The 20,974-nt window shown below is 37.2% G+C and overlaps 1 protein-coding gene across 1 annotated transcript in view; it reads right to left on the reverse strand.

Moving 5' to 3' along the window:
• The window catches only part of LOC146601831 (protein piccolo), a 124,469-nt gene that overhangs the window by 72,342 nt on the left and 31,153 nt on the right, over positions 1 to 20,974 (reverse strand). The window contains exons 2-4 of the mRNA XM_085325745.1: positions 18,535 to 20,743; positions 13,518 to 13,654; positions 5,911 to 5,992 (exon numbers count right to left, since the gene is read on the reverse strand). Coding sequence (XP_085181871.1) covers positions 5,911 to 5,992; positions 13,518 to 13,654; positions 18,535 to 20,743 — 2,428 coding nt within the window. The remainder of the gene's footprint in view (positions 1 to 5,910; positions 5,993 to 13,517; positions 13,655 to 18,534; positions 20,744 to 20,974) is intronic.

The raw sequence follows: 20,974 nt of genomic DNA on the forward strand, positions 1-20,974 counted from the left end.
AGACAGTCTGAAGCTTATACTACCTTATCAACCCATGAGGAACATTTTCATCTCATCAGTGTCCTGCAAAATCAGAACATCTTAACCTTAATCATATTGCAGCCGGATTGCCTGAGAGTGTACAACCCTGTGCAAATTTATGATTAGGTAAATCGTGAGTGGAAGGAAATCATTCTCAAAAATGCTATATCACCTTATTCTGGAAAGTTCATCCAACTCAAATAGACATTTGTCACTTGGTGATGAGGAGCACTGTGATCTAGTCCCCTACACATCTTGTAACTTCCACAGCTTCTTCATATGTAAGCTTCAGATGCCCTGACTATGCTGCTAGAGGTACTTACATAAATCATACACAGGATGGGCTTCATCTCACCTGATTTTAGATCTTTATGAGATAAAAAACTCTAAGCCAGCTCATGCTCCCTTTATAATAAATAGAGGAAAATAGGCATATCCAAAAGGTGATTTATTTAAACTGTTTCAATATCCAATTAATGGCCCTTAGAAACTGCCTGATTTAGGTATTTAGATACCTGAAACAGTTACGGGACATAGGAGTAGAATTATTAAACCTATGCACATTTTTCAGAGTCCATATGTATAGAAGGCTTCCTGAGGGAGAATCATTTTCCTCTGTGAGTCTTTAAGATCATTTATGTGCAACCTATGTGGTGTTGTGCACATGTCCAACTCGTGTAGTGCCATCTTAAACTGACATTTCTGTGATTTTAACTTTTTCTGATGTCCTTGACAAGTAATCTCACCAGTGACATGTGTCCCTGAGTGTCTTTTCTTCTAGTTCTTCATGAGAAGATGCTGACCTACATTCGATATTTATCTCCAAAAGAGAGATTTCCTTTTGGCTTCTGTGAATCTCATTCTTAAAAGCCTGATTTCCCCTAGGTGTTCCAGGGTAGACTGGCGGTCTGACTTAATTCCAACACTCAAGTGTTGCAGTGATCAGCTTCTACATCTTTTCTAGAGTGAGACCTAAGAAAGCAAATTAGACATTTATAGCTAGTAGACACACTGCTCTTTCAATTACCTACATTCATCTTAAGATCTTATTATACCTTCTGCAAGAGATGTTCATACACTAGAAAATACATAAGCAGCTGAGCTGTGACTGAGCTAAGAGTCCATGGAAAGTATGTTAAATAAATTCACTAGTGTATTTGAAATAACACTCATTTAGAGAGAAGGCAGGCAAACATGCAACATAGGGCTTGTACCTCTACAAAATGTTTCTAATAAATGCAAACATATGCTTGCTTATTTAGAAAGATTAAATGGCATTAAGTTCTTTATAAGATGACTATTAACATACAGGCAGACATTATCTTTCCATCCCTTATTTCTGTCTCTGTCCTCACTAACTGCCTTGTCACAGGAAGCCCTGAGGTTGACTGACAGTTCTTTCCCTTTCATTTTTTGTTTTGTTTTTTTTTTTTTTGGTGCCATGTTTCTGATAAAGAGAGGGTGTTTGAAGAAATGATTGTCATTAATTAAGGATAAGATCTTTCCACAGTTGACAAATGAGTGTTGGAGGAGGAGATTTTTTGTGCAAAGTATTAACTCAGCTCCTTACAAGAGCAAACCAAAGGTACAGAGTAAGAAGTCCTTTAAGAAAAGAATATGAGGAGAAGGAGTGCGTTAATTTCTCACCCTTAACGTATGGCTGCTGCTTTACATTCAGCATGGACTGTGACTGCATTTAATGTGCTCTTTCACTGATTAGTAACCAGATATTCACTGCACTTCAGTATTTTCCTGTAAGAACTGAACATGCAGGTGAAACAATCCTAAATATATAGGGTTATTTACTTAGAGACTATGGCTGTGTGGGCTTGACGAAAGAAAACCCTTCTAATTCTCTTAATTTCTCCCTGCACCATGAGCTGGCACGCTGCAGAGGTGTGGTGCTGGATATAGCAATCAATAACCCTGTGAAGAGTGAGGCACCTCTGACGTGTGTGCGCTCTTACAGCTGCCCCGTCATCCTCTCGACACCTTCACTGACACAGACAGTAGCTCGAGGGGACATTTTGCTCACTGGATACACAAAATATCCTTCCTACGTTTGGAAAGGGCAGAGTTACTTGTGATTCAGTCCCAAGGGAGGCAAAGCAGCAGCAGGAATTACCTTTGATTTAAATGCTCTCAGTGTACCAACAGAGACACTGAGTTTTATCTACTTTGTTGGATTTTCTTCTGGCATGTCTAAACAGCTTTCTGATCTGAATGTGCTTTTTTTTTTTCTTTGCAGCTTTTCCAACAGGCATTGCCAAAGTTTTTGTTGTCTTAAATAGCCATGTCTTCCTTTTTCAAATATAACTATGCCATATCAAAAAACAGACGAGAAAATACTGGCAGAATAAAACAGTGCTTATACTGGTCGTGCTGAAAAAAACAGAAAAAAAACCCCACAAGATTCTCACTGAAAACAAACAGTGAATTTCTACGGCATTAAATTTTGCTACATTATCACTCACTGATCTCTACCATCATTGCTTTGGCACCTGAGCAGAACTGTGATGCCAATTGCATAAAAAGGAAATTGTAAGTTATTAATGAATCTTTGCAGAGAAAACTCTTGGCAACTCCTTCATATCTATCAGTATTGTTTGAGGATGGTGATGCTGTATATCATGAAAAGAAGAGCTGTGAGTTCTAGATAATGGCATTATGCTAAAGAAAGAAAAAAAAAAAAAAAAAAAAAAAAACTTGAGAGAGGCCAGCCAACAAGTCTACATTCATTTTTCATTCAGAGCTACTATTCCCTTGCCATCACAATTTTGGCCCAGTTTCTTATTCCTTGAACATCTCATTCACATGCTAAAATTGATGGTAAATGCTTTTGTGTGCAAAAGGCCAGATTATGCAGATTATACAAGACTATGCACAAGGAATCTGTATCTCAGAGCCAGTTTTCATTAAGCACAGAAGCAAATAAACAGAATGCATATGTGCAGGATATAAATTTTAAAGGAATTCAGACTATTTTTATTATTGATATTCATAATATGACATTTTCTGGATCCCTAATCAGGCAGTAACCTCCATAATGGTGAGTATGAGGCAAATTCTATGGAATTTAAATTATAATGGTGATATAAGAATGAAATTCAAGCTACAGTTGCAATGTAGCTGGGTATCAGGACTGTGCCTGTTTGCATGCCCAACACACTTCTTCATTAATGCCTGGACTGGTCCAGGAACTCCCTGGCCAGTCTCTGCTCTGATGGGTTGATGTGAGTCAAGGTGATGCACTGAACTGCTTGGCAGCTTCACATAAAAGCAGCAACTAACTGTTACAGGAATTCTGCAAGTGAACTGATCTGGAGATTTCTCCAGGTAGCATCTGCTGTGCATAGACCAACCAAGATACATTATTTGTACAGTAAAGATGTGCTGATTCATTCTCTGAATAGAGAATCTGGCATTCCTATGGACTTCCCCAAGCAGGTCCTGCAGCAGAATTAACTAAACTGTAGATAGATAATTTCATATACTCAGTAGAAACTGTTCTTCCTTATGCAGAAATGGTCGTATAAGACCATCTTTTGTGCATAGTTAAGACAGTTAGGAGATGGTTTGTAGATAATGTAAAATAATCTGTAATAATGGATCATGCATATGCTATAGTGGTCATGCAGGACCACGGGCCATCTGGATTATAATTCAGCAAAACAACAGTTCAGAGAGTCTCATCTGATACAGCTGAATGCACAGTTGCAAGGATGCTTGAAATAGAGATTTCTATCACCACCTGGACATAGTGACTGCCTGCTCTCTTGGAGAGATCTGACTCCCCACAGGAACATTACTTGTTTTTATTTTTATTTATTTTTATTTTTACAACTTCTGTCATGCAATAGATTTCTAATTTTGCCTCTGGTTAATAATCACTGTCCAGTTAATAAACAGTTGCCATCAGTTTGCAGATATTGTTTAATAAAAAATGATTTTTTATAAATGCAAATAAACCCCATGCATGTGGCTCCTGGAAAGGCTATTCAGAAAGCTGAGAGCTCAGCAGAAAACCATATTTAATGAGCGTTTCTTTGTATTTTAATCCTTCAAACACTGAGAGAGCAGGAGGGAGGCAGGTATAAAGTCGAGTTATGGTACCTCAAAGATGTACAAGGAAAGAAATACAAGAATTTATTCTGCCTCAGCTTCTCCCTATTGGCAAACTATGCCCCCCTCCCCTGCTTTGGCGCTTTTCCATCCAATCTGCATTTGAGTCTTTTTGTATTTGTGAGGAAAAAGACATCCTGTATAAGCATGTCTCTTCAGCTCTCCGAGGATACATCTGGACTGCAAATCAAAGTTTGACTGCGGCTTGTAGAGGCATAACAGCTTGTTTATACCGACTAGAATTTAGGTATTGCACAGCATAGGTATAGCAGCAGGGAATTCAGCAGGGGTATAAAACCCTAGCAGGATCCCGAGAGAATGTGTAATCCCATGCTGAGCATTGCATTAATAAATGGGAAGTCACTATCCACACCTTGGTTTTTCACTCATCTCTTATCAGTTATTTACCTTGGTGCACAGCGTGAGTGCCACGGTTGGCAGCAGCACGAGCTAGCAGAGAATTTGGAATAGGCATTTGACATTGCACAAGCGTGAGCGACTTCTCAGGAGAACTGGGCCTTTAGCAACATCAAATCACGAGCTATGCGCAGCTGTGTGGTTATAATTCCCCTTGCTCCTCAGGAAGAGTGCGGCTCGGACCGCAGCATTACTCATCGCCCTGCAGGGCACAGTATCTCCACCAGGATGTCAAGGCACTCCTGGTGCCGGAAAGGGCCCTGGGCAGCAAGGGCTGGCGAAGCAGCGAGGCCGGGAGCTTCCTTCAAGCTGCAGCGCACGGGCGAAGGGCTCTCAGTGCATTCTGAAATCGCCAGTGGGTGTCACAACGACTAGCAAGAAAATACCTCCTAATAGGTACATAAAATTGAGGTTAACACCCTAAATACGAGGTGGGTACTGGAGGTGGAAGCGATCAAGATTTTACTGCCAGAAACCCTGTGAAAACAATACTTAGCAATTCAAGTGAGTTCGTGCCACTTTCTACTTAATGCCTGAGGGACCACCGAAGTTGGCAGTCAGTAATTACTTCTTCGCAGAAGCAGCGTTTGATATATATTATTAGAATTCATTAAGCTAGTTAAAAGAAAATCTGATTGTTTCACAACAAAAACACACAAGCTTACAACATGTACCTCTGAAAGAAGACAAACAGCATATTAAAAAGCTTTGAGTTCCTTATCAACATAGTTTCTTTCAGATGTGAGAAAGAATGTAATACCAAAAGTACAAACAGATTGATTCTCTCCTTCGCAAACAGTCAGATTTACATGCATATTTGTGTTAGAGTTACGGAAAGGAGACTAAATCTAAGCTCTTGCAATACATTTCCCTATGCAAAGATATAGCAGAAAAAATTGAATCTTATTCTATTAACCACATCTACAGACTCCTATAGAATAGCTCCAGAAACTTCACAGAAAGAACCTAGTTCTCAGTTCTGTACACATTTAATATCTACACAAGCCCACACAGTTTTCCTAATTCCTCTGCTAAATTTAATAGAAAATTCTTGTAGGGAGAATATAGAGCTGTACAAAAAGCAGCAGCAAAACAGACTGCTGATATGTATAATGAACACAGCAGATTTCCCATCTGTTTTCAATGTCTACATGGCTTGTGTATCTTAAACTAACGTTGTGACCTTTTTCTGCACTGCTGCTTTCTGTTATAACCAAATAGCAAGATTTAAAATGACCACTGAATTTCCTGTTGCACATGGTACAGGAACTATTTTTAATACTGCAAATCTTTTGCATGATTCACACTAATCAAATTAATTATTACGTCTGGTAAATGGTTGTTGTTTACCTGAAACTGTGTGATCCTTTGGGTCTCTCAGTAGTTTCAGCCTTGTATGAGGAAAAATGTACTGCAGAGGCTTCCCATTTATCTGAGGAACACAAAATGCATGTGTTACAAAAAGATAAAACATTATCAATTGCAATAATAATTTAAGACAACAAGCAAACAAACAGATTTCATCCAGGGAAATATCACAAGTTCATGATTCAGATATTCACCAAGTTTCAAGACATGTTTGTCAGATTACAAAACCTTTCTGCAGGGAAACAAATATTTGCTTCCATAAAATCAGATTCATTTTGAATATGGCTTTAGTTTTGTTTTTATATCCTGATAAACGGAAGACGGTCACTGTCTTCTGTAGCATCTCTTCATATTAGTCTTTTGTCCAAGGATGTACAAGAAGAGAATGAAATTATACATAATTTCTATAATCATATAAAATACTTTTTACAGTGACCTAAAAAAATGGTGGTTGAATTATGTAAATAGCCATGAGTTATTGCTCTAGTTTCAGCAAAAACACATATTCTAATATGCCTCTTTTCATCAAATTTTAAAGGCCTTTTGAAAGACCCAGCCTAGAACTTTTAGGACTATATGTGACATGAAAATGTGCAACTTAGACTGTTACTGGAAAATGTCCAAGCTGAAAGCACGTATCTCCACAACATGCACTAAAAAAAAAAAAAAAAAAAAAAAAAAAAAAAATCCAGCTAGGAAAACTACATCTTCCCTATGAAATGGGCACTGAAGAGGCCATGTAGCATGTACTGACCCATTTCTCGGAGATGATCACTGTGTGCCCACACTAAAACGCCTTCGCAGAGAGTTACAAAACTAACATGGCTCACGTATCACATACTCATTCTGTCTTTGCTTTTTGTCTTTCAGAAATAAAGAAGAACCCATAATCTCTCCGCCTCTGCCACAGTAGTGCCAAGCCCGAGCCAATATACCCGAACTGAGAGAAGAGAGCTTGCCTGCACGGGGCTGTGTAGCTCAGACCCATGGGGGAGTTCAAGGAGCCAATGGGACAATATTAATCAGCATGGATATGCAAAAGCTTGAGTATATCAGCAGCCTACTGCCAAGTGTTTATTACCACTATTTTTATTTAAGTAGCATTTAAGGGGATTAAACTCCTCCTGAACTAAGCACTTCAAACTCAGTCTCTCCCTACAGAGTTCATGGTGTTAGCAGAGAGCACAAACAAATGACAGGAGAGGAGACAGAGAAGTCAAATGAGCCAAAGAGTTTATATATCTTTCCTCATAAATCAGTTTCAGTGGACGATGTAGCACATATTGGCCATAACCAATCTTAGACAAAAAAGGCACCATGGATGTGATAGTGAACAGAAGCACTCTAGAATAAACCAGAACTTGAAAGCAGGCAGACTTTGTGAGTTAATATGGAATTTTGCCAAGACATAGGGTCTGATACTGTCAGGAGCACATAAAGTGTCATGAGATTTCTACGCTTATAAAGGATTAGGGACATTGTTATGTTTTTAATGACACTATAAAAAATTCAGTAAGTTGAATTTAACAGTAAGAATAACCTATTTGTCATATGTAGCTTATACAAAACTGCAAAAAAAATCTACATTGGAAGAGTAATCTAATTGTACTTAATTAAATAAATAAGCAATAATTGGAAAGTAATAAAATTCAAAGGACGCTCTATAAACACACTGGACCAAATCCTTAACTGGGATCCATTTCAGAGGAAGCAATTCAATTTAACTGACGTACATTACAGCTCAGAAACTTCTATTCACAATTTATTTTCAATACTCCATTGCTTTTTTGAATGAATAATAATCCAAGAATATACAACACCATATAGTACATAATTTGCTGACAAATACATTGGAAAATAGTGTCCTGCTTTAGTCTATTAGTTTCTCATTACTTTTACTTCCAGAATTTTATGATAAATATAAATCTCAGTAATTCATAAAGTTATGAATAAAAACATTAAAGTTTATTAGCATTCAGGCTACCAGATTATTGTTTTTTATTGTTACTGGGAATCAGTACTTAAATTGAATAAGACATTAGACATTTACCTTCAGAATAGTGTGTGTCTGAAAGTGGCAGGCAAATAAATAGGATGGAGCAACGCTTGCTGTAAACAGACTCTGCAGGTAAGAGCAGTGATGGTGTTTTTGATGTTTTACTTTAAACAATAATGACTGTATTTACCTGAAATCTACTAACACATTTGAAAGAGTGAAGAACACAAATCTTTCGATGTTTCCATTTGTTCACCTCTTTCTCTATCTTTCACTAAGGGTGGATTCCCCTCACCTGAATACGTGCCAGTCTGATTACTCCCTCAGTTATCCCAGTGGAAATCCAGGCCTTCCTCCTCCAGGATGCAGGAATGGAGAACATGCCATTCCCCACACTAGATTCAGGTAACAGGGCTGAAGTGGCCCGAATCCTTGTTGGTTTGCTACAAATCCCACAGACTGGGACCGTTACCTGTCCTTGCCATGGAAATCCTTTTGTCACCTTTCTGGCAGCACCTAGTAGCACACTTTATTAACGACCCTTGCAGTTCAGTGCTGACAATATCCTCTTCTGATTACATGCACATCTTCACTCTCCAGGGTACCTTACCTCCCAGCATGCTGTTTTAGGCTGATACGGGACTCAGGTCACATTTTTTGGCACATTACTCAGCGGGCCCATGGGGGTTTTGCATCACAGTGAGAAAACTCAAATATGAAGTGTTTCCTCCAGGCACTTAAGCCGCTGTCACATGTTTCATTTTATTAGTCAGCTTGAAGCCTTTCTGATGAATGTAGTGAACAGCAAATAAATTTGCAGAGGTTTTCTGCTGTTACAGAAAATCAGTTTAAATATCTCTTTTTTTCCCTCTTGTTGTCTTGACACTTTTTGTCTGATAAAGAGATTCCACAGAGGTCACACGTAATGCATGACAATCAAAAAAAGCAAACCTCTTTAGTGCTTTATTTAAGTATATACACTGAAAAGCATAAGTTGTAATTCTGCTTTTAGTGTTTCAGGCAAAGGGCATAACAAACTGAACTTTGGATCAGACCAACATAGCCACAGTAAGCCCTGCTTTTAAATGATGCTGCACCTCTCCTTCCACCAGAGTCTAAGACAGGACCTGATATCTGAATCTCAGTAGTTGTCGCTGGCTGCAGTCCTTTAGGAAATAAGGTCTTCAGCAGAAAATTTACCAGAACTAAGTATCAAGGGAAAAAATGATGGATCCTCAGGGTGGTGGGGTAGAGAGTATCTAGCCAAATTTCAGAATACTACAGATTCTCTGGCATGTGTGTGAGAGCCCTGTGGAAACCGGCACCAGGAACTGCCACAAGCAAGGTAAACCTGACCCTTTGAGCAACTGCCTTCCCTCTATGTGGAGCAAGAATGTCAGATCTCTAAAAACCCTAAAGACAAAGAGTTCTCACTGCTGGTAGATCCCTGATGATGTGGGTATTTTGCAGATAAAGTATTTGAGAAAAAATTAATGGACACATACAACGTTCCTGTCCATCAGTACAAGCCAGAGTAAGCAGCCAGTGCTTCTGCCTTGAGCTTGGTATCGGACTCTGTTTTTCCTCATAGAAGTCATTCTGCCACGCAGAGAACTAAATATTGCTGGGTGACTAAAAGGATGAGTAACTGCTTGCTAAATTCTGTAGAAAAAAAGTCTCCTGACTTATAGTGAGGGGGTTGCTGACAATTTACTCAGAGCAGATTAGACATTGGAAAATTATAATTTTACAATTACCCTAAATTTAGAAATGCCTTATTTGTCACCATATTTCCAGAGAATGAAATGCTCTCCTCAATCCCCCCCAAATAACAATTTGCTACAATTTTAATGAAATGTTCTGGAGAATTTGAAAGCAATCAAAATGAAGAAGTATGGAACTCTCAAACGTGGAACAAAAGGTTGCAGGTAGTCTTCTAGGTCACTTTCACAAACAGTGTTTTTCCATTTTAACCTCATTGCTTTGCCTTATGACCACCATTTTTCATCACTACTTAAATAAGCAAAAGTATTCTTAAAAAAGCTTGATTGAAATGTTGTTTCTAGGGAATCAATATGGACCCATGAGTCAAAACAAACATATACTTTCTTAAGGGCCTTTAGGAACAGGGAATTAACATTGGAAAGGTTTCATCTCTAGAGCCCTAGCCTTCTCTTTTGGAATTAGATAATTGTTGCCAAAAAGAGCTATAATTACAATATATTGCTATTATGATGAGTTTGGGGTTTTATTATTCATTTAGGACTTAAAAAGACTGCCTGTGATCATTGAAAGTTGTGTATTTAAAACTCCTCACTGAAGGGCTACTTATCTTCAATTAACATACTCTGTCTCCTTGCTCTTGCTCCCTCTCTTGCTCCCATGGTATCTCCTCCTACTGTTCCTTCACATCTTGTTTGAAGTAGCCAATTTATTTCAGTGTATACCAATAATTTTCACAGAAAAATAATCACAAAAAGAACCTTGACACCTGGAGACTGGCAGCAGCTGTTGGACAACGGGCAGTGATTAATTAAATTGTCAGGGTCAGCAAGGATCAGGGAGAGAAATCAAGGGGCTGCAATAGACTGTGTGCTGCTTAGGTTTAAATCATGTTCTCCTTTCTCAGGTGAGCAGTTCAGAATCACTATATCAGCTATTAATGTCCTAAAATGCACTGCAGTTTAACTTGATTTAAGAATAGCACCATAGAAGTTGCTATAGAAACAAATATATTTTAATATTAACAGTACGATGTGTGAGCTTAATCTGCTGGGCTGTAAGAAGCCCGTGGAACTCCCAAAGTTCAGGGCTGCCACTCTGCTGCTCACGACTGGCTTCAATAGCACAAGGTTGTGCTTTGTGTATTAGCTTTAATTGCATACGCTGTTTGGGATATAACTGAACAGCTTTTATTTCTTATAGTAGGGAAACTGAAGTTTCACACACATGAAACAATGTTCTGGAACATAATCACAGCAGTAGCAGGTAAAATAGTCAGTTTTTAAGAAGAAGAAAATATAGATATAAATGGTGGATAAGTGAATCTGGGAACTTTGATGCATGGCAAGCTGATTAGTGCTGCTGATGCAAACACTTCCTCCTGTGGCTGGTTTGAGCTCAGCATGGAAAATCAAAGGAGTTGCAATGGCTTAATTACTGTACTAACCAGAAAACTGTCATCTTAACTGATTTCTGAAAAACCTTTGTGACAAGGGAAGCTCCAGGTGATGTTGGGCCTGTTCAGGTGGTCAGGATGAGGAATAATTTGCCATCTCTGGCTCCAAAATACTTTGTACCTGAACACTACAGCTCTCTGTGCAGAACTGGGCTTGTAGTCAGACAGCACAGGATACCAAATTCTGTTATTTTATTGTTGTAAAAGAGACAGGACTGAGAAAGCTTTAAAAGGATTGTTTACTTTGGCTGAACAAATTAATTGACCCTCAAATTGTTTATTTTTCTTCATAGCTTTAAAATGTGAAATGAATGTTAAAGAATATAGATGTTAGTATTGATTTATTTGCTTCTTCTGTGGAGTATTTTACTTTGGGAATTCAATATGAAACTAAGGATTGGAAATTTTTAAAATGAATACGACTTGACACTGTATCTTAGTAATTTCATTTCTGGATGTGTGTAAGAATCAGTTTGCTTTAGGTGATTATCTCAGACAAATGTTCACAGAAGATATTTAGCATGCATGAGCTCTGTGCAACATTATGACAAGGTAGATGATTGAGTTGGCGAGAGTTGGTGTTTCTCTCTTCTACGGACACTTTGAAATGATTTTTCATCTGTGAGTGAATGACAGTAAACTAAACTGGATTGAAACAGATGAAGAAGAAAGTGTCATAAAACTTTTTCTTCCAAATAAATTTTCTTCTGCAGCAGCTTTAAATTTTGCTTCACAAAGCTTACACTAGTACAAACATCATTTAGATCTACTTAGAATGCATTCAGTCTTCCAATTTCCATCCCAAATTTTGCAAAACATTAAAAATGTCTTTGGTAATATTTTAAATGAAGTATCTCTATTTCCATCTACACATGGGAATATCACAATAGTTTCAGGAAATAAAAGTATTTTTCTTCTTAAAAAAAAAAAAAAAAAAAAAAAAGTCTCAGTCCCCTTAACTTTCCTCCCCCAAATCTTGATCAAAGTCTTTCAACCAGTCCTAGTGTAGAGCTATTGAAATGGGAGGAAAAAAAAAACCCAATGATCTGACATTTATTACTAGTAACATTCCATGGAACTATTTCTAATGGTAAATGCTATGGAGTTTTAAAAGCTATATATCTTCCTGATCATCTCCATGCCACAGAGATCAATATACTACTAACTATTTTCTTAGAGAAACCTTGTTATCAAAGTAAAATATTTAATTTTACATCATGATGTTGTAGCGGTCAGATATGTATGTTCAGAATAACACATTTTTCTCATTACTATTAAAGTGCTCAGACAGGCAGATATTTTATAGTGTTGCATATAGTAGTAATACTAAGAGCTGTGAAGTCTCTAAAGCATTTTTTGTCTTTCAAAGCTGATTTGTAGTGTGAATTATTTGAGTAACTTCCTTTAAGTCTATCTAGTATCTTCTGAAGGTCTCTTTCCTAAAAAAGAGGTAGGCACAGTACAACCTAGGCTGTGTAAAACTCAATATATACTAAATTAGTTCTAGGCAAAAGATAGAAAAATAAAAGTAAATAATAGCCTGTACTATAATATATGAATACTTACTTCATAAAATCTACATTCTACTGTTGAAGGTCGGGGAAAATGCTCACCAGCTAAAAAGTTTCTAAGGCTACATAAGAGTAGTATATTGCTGGTTGGATGTTATCTGAGGAATTAACACAAGCACGTAAGCTATTAAGTAGTACAAAAGGGCCATGGCATACCTTCTATTGCTCCGTTACATCTTGCAGAAAGCAGAATATAATCTGAATCGATCAGTAAAATTGATAGCTCAAAAGGAAATGAAGCACTTAAATATATTGTATAAAATATATAAACTTCGTTAATACAAAGAGGATATATGGTTGTATACTAAGGTGAACTAGATTTCAAAATATTCATGTCTGAAAAATAGAATAGTGTATTTTTCTTTCTCACTCTTATAAATTAAACAAATTCTTAGATTGAAGTAGTCTTGCTGATTTATTCGGTAATTGTCCTCAGGGCCCCGGGATTATTCTGACTAACAGTGGGAAACAATGTCAACAGAATGAAATCAACTCTTTAAACTACTAAAAGATGAGGCTTGAATTTGGATGGGATAAAGCTGATAAGGTAAAATGATCCTGTATATTTTTTTAATAGGAATACCTAACTCATATACAGTACTGATCAGTGGATTAATTCCTTTCAGACATTTTTCAGAAATTAAAAGACAGCCTGAAAAATTAATACTAAAATTTAGAGAAAATAAGCAATTTAAGGCCATCATCAAGTTCTGATGGCAAACATAGGTTCAACAGTACTTAAACTGAATTTACCTCGAATTTGATTAATCTCATAGTCCCTAGACTATCCAAGAGCATAATGATTAAACTTTTAGACATTCATAAAACTACAGGCACAGCTTACTTGGTCTTGGTGTTGACTTGGTGGCCGAGAGTGGGATAACTTCTCTGGTAGCTTTCTGTCAAGGCCATGTCCGTTCTCCAAACGAGATTCCCGGGGCTTGTCAAACCAATCTGTTTCTTCACGACGGAGATGATAGGCTTTGAAAACCAAGGACAGGTCAAATGTTCTGATCCAGTGCTGGGCAAAGGGCAGTAATGTGCATTGTGCATAGCAAACATGCATAGTGGTTATTAAATGGCCATGCAGCTAAAGCAAAGTTACAGGCAAGACTAAAGACATTGAACTCAGGCATAATTTAGCTATAAGTGACAAAGCAGAGTGAAAAGATTCTGTCTATGTGGATATTAAAATATGGATATTAAGTATCAGAAGAAATCCACTGCAGATTGCTATAATGCCTACTGAGTATTGAGTCAACTGACAGGTTTCACTCTACTGGGATCAGAATCAGCTTTTATGGGTTCAATAATATTTATCCTACATAGCATAGAGATTTTCCTCTATAATGTCCATCAGTACCAAGCAAAGCAATATGCAGCTAATTATAATAGTACTAAAAGTTTGAAATGTATGTTTTAATGAGTGAGATAAATGTAGAATTAGAAGAAAGATAGTATTTGTTTCAGCAAAAAACACCAGAAATTTGCAAACTTAAAATAAGGTCAATTGTTGCTCTAACAACAGAATTGAAGGCAATTGTTCCATGACATAGAAGAGAATTTAAAATGTAAACTGTAGGATGTATAATTTTGTCTATTCAGTTGTTAAAGTCAACATGATCTAATTGGTTTAACAAATGACTGGAAAAAAGCTTTATGGGAAAAGTTCATTTTTTTCATGACCATTTTGCTAACTTTCTCTAAAAATAGGACTAATATATATGCATGACTTTTTTTTAAAGAATATTGTTCATGTGGTAAAAAGCCGTCACGTATTACAGTATGCCTTTGGACAAATCTTAATCTGGGTCCAGATGTTATGCAGTCTATTCCTTCTGATGCGTGCACAAATTTAATCTGTCATGAAATGTCTTGAAAACATTATTTAGACCAGCAGAGAAGAAGTAAAAGAAACTTTATTGAAATGTGGATCTTCTCTGACTAGTGATTAGTTACTGACCAATTGCTCTTAATAACCTGTTACATTCTGATAGCCAAATCGTTTGTTTTACACATTTGTGCTAGCTGACTGGCTGTCTGCATGTACCAGGCAGTTTCATAACTCATCTCAACAGAACTTCTGACTGATGCTCACATTAAGGACCCAAGGCAGTCTTCTGATCCCAGGTACCCGTGCTGACTATCATAATCTGGATCATTAGATCAAAAGGAGGAAGTACGAAATTTGGTCTCTTCATGTCTCATCTGAGATAACTTTGCTGGGTTTCTTCTTTAGAAAAACTAGCATGTATGCAGAGCTCCACACTGCAGTTCAGAGATGTTTTTTTGTCAAAACTAGGATGAATGTGTTTATTTTATATGAAATGAAAATAAAATATGCATGTATGTGTATATAGGCACACACACCACACATATGTACACACACGCACAACTGTTTTTGGCTTGATTAGCTAGGACTTGCTCTAGTTTGAACCCTGAGATGAGCCAAGATGAAGCATTGATAGTTGTAGAGGCTATGACCTTGTTTCTAAATCTAACAAAAGCAGTCAGATTATTCCACCTGTAAAAACTCCCGCTTAAATCAGTAAGGTCCCATGCTGTTAATCGCACACACTTTAAAAAGGTGAAGTTGGACTCCAGGTTGAAGAGCTCAGAAAACATTTGATCAGAGAACCCTAAGTCCCACAGATGGAAAATTACACTGGATTAGCTGTGCTACAGTTAGACACATTTAACAGACACTACCGTTGTTGGCAGAGTGCAACCCTGAACCTTAACCCTACAAGTAATCTCATGTCACAACAAAGATAACTGGTAAAGAATACATAATACATTTCAAAATAGTGTGTACAGTCAAAAAGCATTGTGCATCTTAAATTTTCTTGACGTCTTCAGACTTGAATTTTAAATTTCTAAACTTTACTGTAGAATTAACGGATTAGTATATAAAAGAGAAAACTAACCTTTGAGGTGAGAAAAAGTACAATTTCTCTCCACTGATCTAACCAGTGGGGATTACTGACAGTCATAAAAATAAGCAGTAGTTTCAGCATCCTTGAAAACTTTTATCTTCAACGTATTTAATAGTTTGTGGAAACTGCAGCAGCTTTGGGGTTAATAAAGAGCTACTTTGTTATATCAGAGATTTCATGGCACTCAAAACTGAAAAAATATCTCGTGTTTCAAAAGTTCAGCGCATTCATTATTTTCAGTGGGAACCTGTGGGACTGAAGTTTTTAATCTTATTGTATGTACTACTTTAATGCTGAAGTACAGTTTTAAGATTCATTAGAGTATGTAAGTACATTATAACTCTCACTAAAATTAACTTAAACAGAAGGTTTGAGCTCAGAGTCCTATTTCTACTCTCCTCCAATTTTTGTATGGAATGTGATTTACAAAAAATGAATAGAAAGTCAAACACATCTCTCCATTTGAAATGAAGGAAGACATTTTAAAATCAATACCTTGATTTACATTTATTTTTATGTCTGTAATGAGTAAAGTTGCAGCTTTGATAATCATTATCACAAGAACTGTTTTTTCTAAGCTTGTATTTCAGACAGATTTATTTTAATGAACCTTATCAATATTAGTGTAAATTGTAATGGCAAACTATTTTTTTTAAAGTGTGCTAAAAGGCTGGATGAAATAAAGCATAATAGCTATCCATCGTCAGGGCACTAGTGAGAGAAGTGTAATGCTGGGAGAAAAATGCTGTAACTTTTTGAAGAACTGAAATTACTTATTTAGAGCATTTTTTATCTTGCACCCAACTAACATGAATTCTTTTCAATTTAAATTATATGTTATTAGACAGCCCCTAGAATAATTTGAAAATAATATAAACTGTTTTGATTTCTCAAGACTTGACTTTAAATGATGCAAAATTAAGTTATTGTTAAGAAACAACAAAAAAAAAAAAGCCTGCTAGAATGTGGAAAAAGATATTGTTAAAAGGGGAAGCACTGATATTCTGGGACACGTCAATCAAATAAGGTATTTGGGAAAGGAGGAACTGAGTTAGAATTCTTCTGAAAGACTGTATCGTGCATCTAATCAGAAAATAGTTCAAAACCAAAATACATGCAACCAAACATGTAACATATACACCTTGTATAAATATGTAACAGAAACTAAAGTGCTGTAGTGTATCATAAATTCCTATGACCTGCTTGTTACTCTGTAGTAGAATACCAACAAATAGGCTAGCTTTTTGTATTTTTTGGTCTAGTTTGATTCTTCTGAGTTTTCAGGAGGAACATGCTGTGTCTCTCAGAGTGCAACCCTGCAACGACCCTTAAAAGACATCAGTCAAGTCTAGACAGGAGAACACCTACTTACTTAGAAAGAATGATACCAGTTAGAATCTGGGGATCCTTTTAACTGCCATCTCATTTAATTAAAGAACTCTGTGTGCTAAGAATTTAAGAAGAATAGGAAAAACACTTAAACTTGTGATAAAATTAAAAAAAAGCTGATGATCCTGAAATTCCCCTGACATACACACCTCATGAGCAGACTGCAAGTATCTAAGAAATATATATATATATATATATATATATATATATATATATAAAAACTTGTAGAATAAAACCTCACAACATATTGCAGTTTTAGGAAAGAAAATTGGTTTCCTTTTCTAAGCCATATGAAAAACTCAGCTTATGTAAAAAAAGAAATAATGCAATAAGATTGAAGTTAATGTAAACCTGAAAAATAAACCATACTACTTCATAATCATGCAAATATGTCTTTTGAGACAATCATTGCCATTTACAGACAATATAGCGCATGCAAAGTCGCTTTTATTGTGCAGTAAATACACATAAGAAAGAGATAAGGAAGCACATACAATTTGAACATATTACTTTCATTTTCTTTCAAACTGTCTTTATGATTTTTAAACAATTTAGAATATATTAAGTCTGAACTAGTTGAACAAACTAGTACATAATTAACATAAGATTTATCATTCTGCTGTACTTATTAGAAGAAACATCTTTTAATTGCACCATTTATCATACATCAGAAAGGTTCCTTTCATGAATCTAAGTGAGATAAACCCTTGTGCTTATTTGGCAGAGGTACTATATAGGGTGCACATAAAACCAGCTAGGCTGCACAATCCACCAATAGAAGTAGAAAACTTTATGCAAGTTTATTGAAGGATGCGGTTGTCTTGCACCATCCAAATGACAAATTATCTTACATCATCACAATTCTGAATGCACAGAAGTCCACATGACAGGATGCTTTTAACAAACCATATGTAGAATGTTATTTTGCTATCACGTTAAACTCTATATGGTTCTAACATACAATATGTACTTAATGGACACACTGTTTCCATAAAAACATAGCTCTAAAATGGTGCATCAGGAGACGGAATTACCAGCTCTTGAATTCTATAATGACATTTCATGCAAATAAACTACTAGAATTTTTCAGAGGATTTGTGAATTATTTTTCCAAATCCCAACAAAAACTATTGCAAATAAGTTCAATGACTCACAGTCACTGAAGAATAGTCCACACAGATACTGATGGAGGGATGATAGGGCATGTATTATGTATGGAATAGTATATAGTCTCTTTAGAAAAGTAAGATATCAACAAAAAAAAGGAAAATGCACAAGCAAACCAAAAGGAAAGCAAATCGACAACAATGCAGTGAGCATGCTAAAATAGCTTAACACCATCCAGACAACTGCTGTTAAGATAAAATAAAAAATATCAAATAAAACAAATCAAGCCCCCAAAAGGTAGATACACAGAAGATGCACCAAGGAACAGAAAGAAGAACAAGTCTTTGCAGTATAATAAAAATTAGACACATGCATAGAAATGAGGATTTGCATTGTGATAGTAAGATATCAGTCTGAGGCCTAATTTACCTTCACTGTCTGACATGGCATGCTGGAAGTCATCCATGATGAAGGCTATATCTCGATCATAGCCTCGAGTCCGTGACTCCTCCCTCATATGTTGCTGGACCTCTGGTAATGAATGGCTTGATCCAAACTGGTCCCTGGTATCTGCAGATATTGGTGGTAAGGGTCCAGCTGCTGCTCTTGCCATTCCCATTGGCTGACCAACGGGACTCAGTGGGCTTTCTTCTTCTGAGTTCTGTGCTACTATCGGGATCCTTCCCCTGCTTTGGCTAATAGGCAAACTTGTAGGTTTAGTTCTTCCAGAAGGTGTTGCATGACTAAAGGAAACATCTAGGGGTTCAGCTTCTTGGGCTTTCAGTCTTAAAGAAGAGCTGGAAGAATCCCTTTTTAATGATAAATCAAGTCCATAAACTGAGGATGGTCTAGACGAGGGCCTAGATCTACTACCACTGCTATAAGATTTGTCAGCTTCATCTTGTAATGTGGATCTCATTGTTGGACCTAGTGAAGTCCCAAGACTTGCTCCAATGGATGAAGTCAATGTTGGTCCCATATATTTCTGCTGATCAGTGATATTTTTTCTAAGGCCAAAAGTGATATCATCCTGAAGAAGCCTTGCCCTAGTAGTAATTCCACCAAGTGATGAAGTACTAGAAGTCATATAGCTTGAATAATCAGGCTCAAGGTCCCTACTTTCTTGGATAGGTGAAAACTTAGTTAGTTTGGGGTCTATCAAAGCTTTCTTGTGCTTTGACTGCTTCTGGTAAAGGAGGGCTGCTGGGAGCTGCTTAGCAGCCTGTTTCTCAAGGGTAAGCCTACCTATGCTATATTTCTCAGATTTGGGAAAATGCCTGTAGCTGCTGTCTGCATGGTAATATTGTGACAGGCCAGCAAGGTGATCAAGACTTTCTGCACCTCTACGGAACTCTTGTTTTATCTGATGTTTGAGAAGTTTGAGCTCATAAGGGTCCTCCATTGGGTCTTCATCAGCTTTAACATAGGAATGTAACCTAGAAGAAGTCTGCAATGGTGCTAGGAAGTCTGACACTTCTTGTGCTCTCCTGGCCTCTGTTGTGCGAAGTAATCGATCTGTTTTGGTCAGATCTTTTTCGTGGAGGCTAAAAGTGGAACCAAGTGCTCCTGTTCCTTTAGTAAGTTCTCCAATATCATCAATCAGTACATAATTTCGTGGTGTATGGTGGTGGTCTATATCTGCATAGAATGAATCTGCAGATATGCTTGATATTGGACTGCTTGCCATACTGTTTCTCTCATCTAGTCCCATCCTTAAGTCCAAGGTAGTGTACTTACTACCCAGTTGAGAAACTGCATAATTATTGTCAGTTGAAACTGGAGCTATCATGAGAGGCTGATTTCGAATCACATCATAGTTTGTTGTTATCTTTGGCTCCAGATACAATGCAGTTTGCCTTGGCTTTGGCTGTATCACCATCATCTGTGATGGGAGTTGGTATGATGGCTGCTGAGTTGGTGGAGGTTGAGCCTGTGGAGTATATGACATAGTAGCTCCTGTTTGGAAAGCTGTCTGAGTTTGATAAGGTGAAACCTGCTGGTGATATAAAGGCTGCTGTTGTTGGTAATGTGATTGTTGTGTAAATTGAGTTGGTGCTTGAGTAGGCAGGGCAGGAGATGAATATTGATACTGAGCATAGGGACTTGTGGCAGGGGCAAACTGTGTTTCTGGCTGGGTTTGTGGTGGCATAAATTGATTAAATTCTGTCTGGGGTGCAGTACGTGGTCTTTCCAAGCCATGCTGAGTTTCTATCCTGGTTGACCTGGTATTATTAACTTCACTGTCTGACATATAATCACGTTCTTCTGCTACTCCTTGGAGATAGGCACGCTCTCTCTTTTCTCTTTCCTTTAATAAGGCTTCTTTCCTCCTATTGATGCCCATTTCCAAGTATCTTAGTTTGGCATCTATCTCTTTTTCCTCCTCATCTAGCTCTGCTTGCTTCTTCCTAAGCTTGGCTGATTCCCGTTCGACCAAATCCAGTTCCCTGTCTATATCCTGAAGAATTTTGGCTCTGGCCATAGTGTTGGTCCGACAAATCCTTCTGCGTGAAACTGACCCCACAGAGGTATAGGGTGACTGGGTTCCTGCTGTTACTTCCTCTGGAGGTGGGTTGGGCAGAGTCCTCTTCACCTTCTTCTGAGTGCCTGACGGAGTTATGCTTGAAGAACTTTTCGTCTGAAATAAAAGAAGCAAGATTGAATCACTATTCTGAAGACTTGATCTCTAATAAATCACAAGCTGTTTACAAATTTCTCATGGTATGGCTTTATATTTTAACCACATGCTTTCTCTGATGCAGAGGAGGCTTGTGGTATCTGTGAATAAGCAGCAGCAAATGGCATGAAGAAAATGCTGTAATCTTTTAAAGGTCATGAAGATAAGCTATCTAAAATAGAAAATGCATTG

This window comes from Rhea americana, unplaced genomic scaffold, assembly GCF_003343005.1.
Source record: "Rhea americana isolate MKP2758 unplaced genomic scaffold, rheAme1 scaffold_1, whole genome shotgun sequence".
NCBI lineage: Eukaryota > Metazoa > Chordata > Aves > Rheiformes > Rheidae > Rhea > Rhea americana.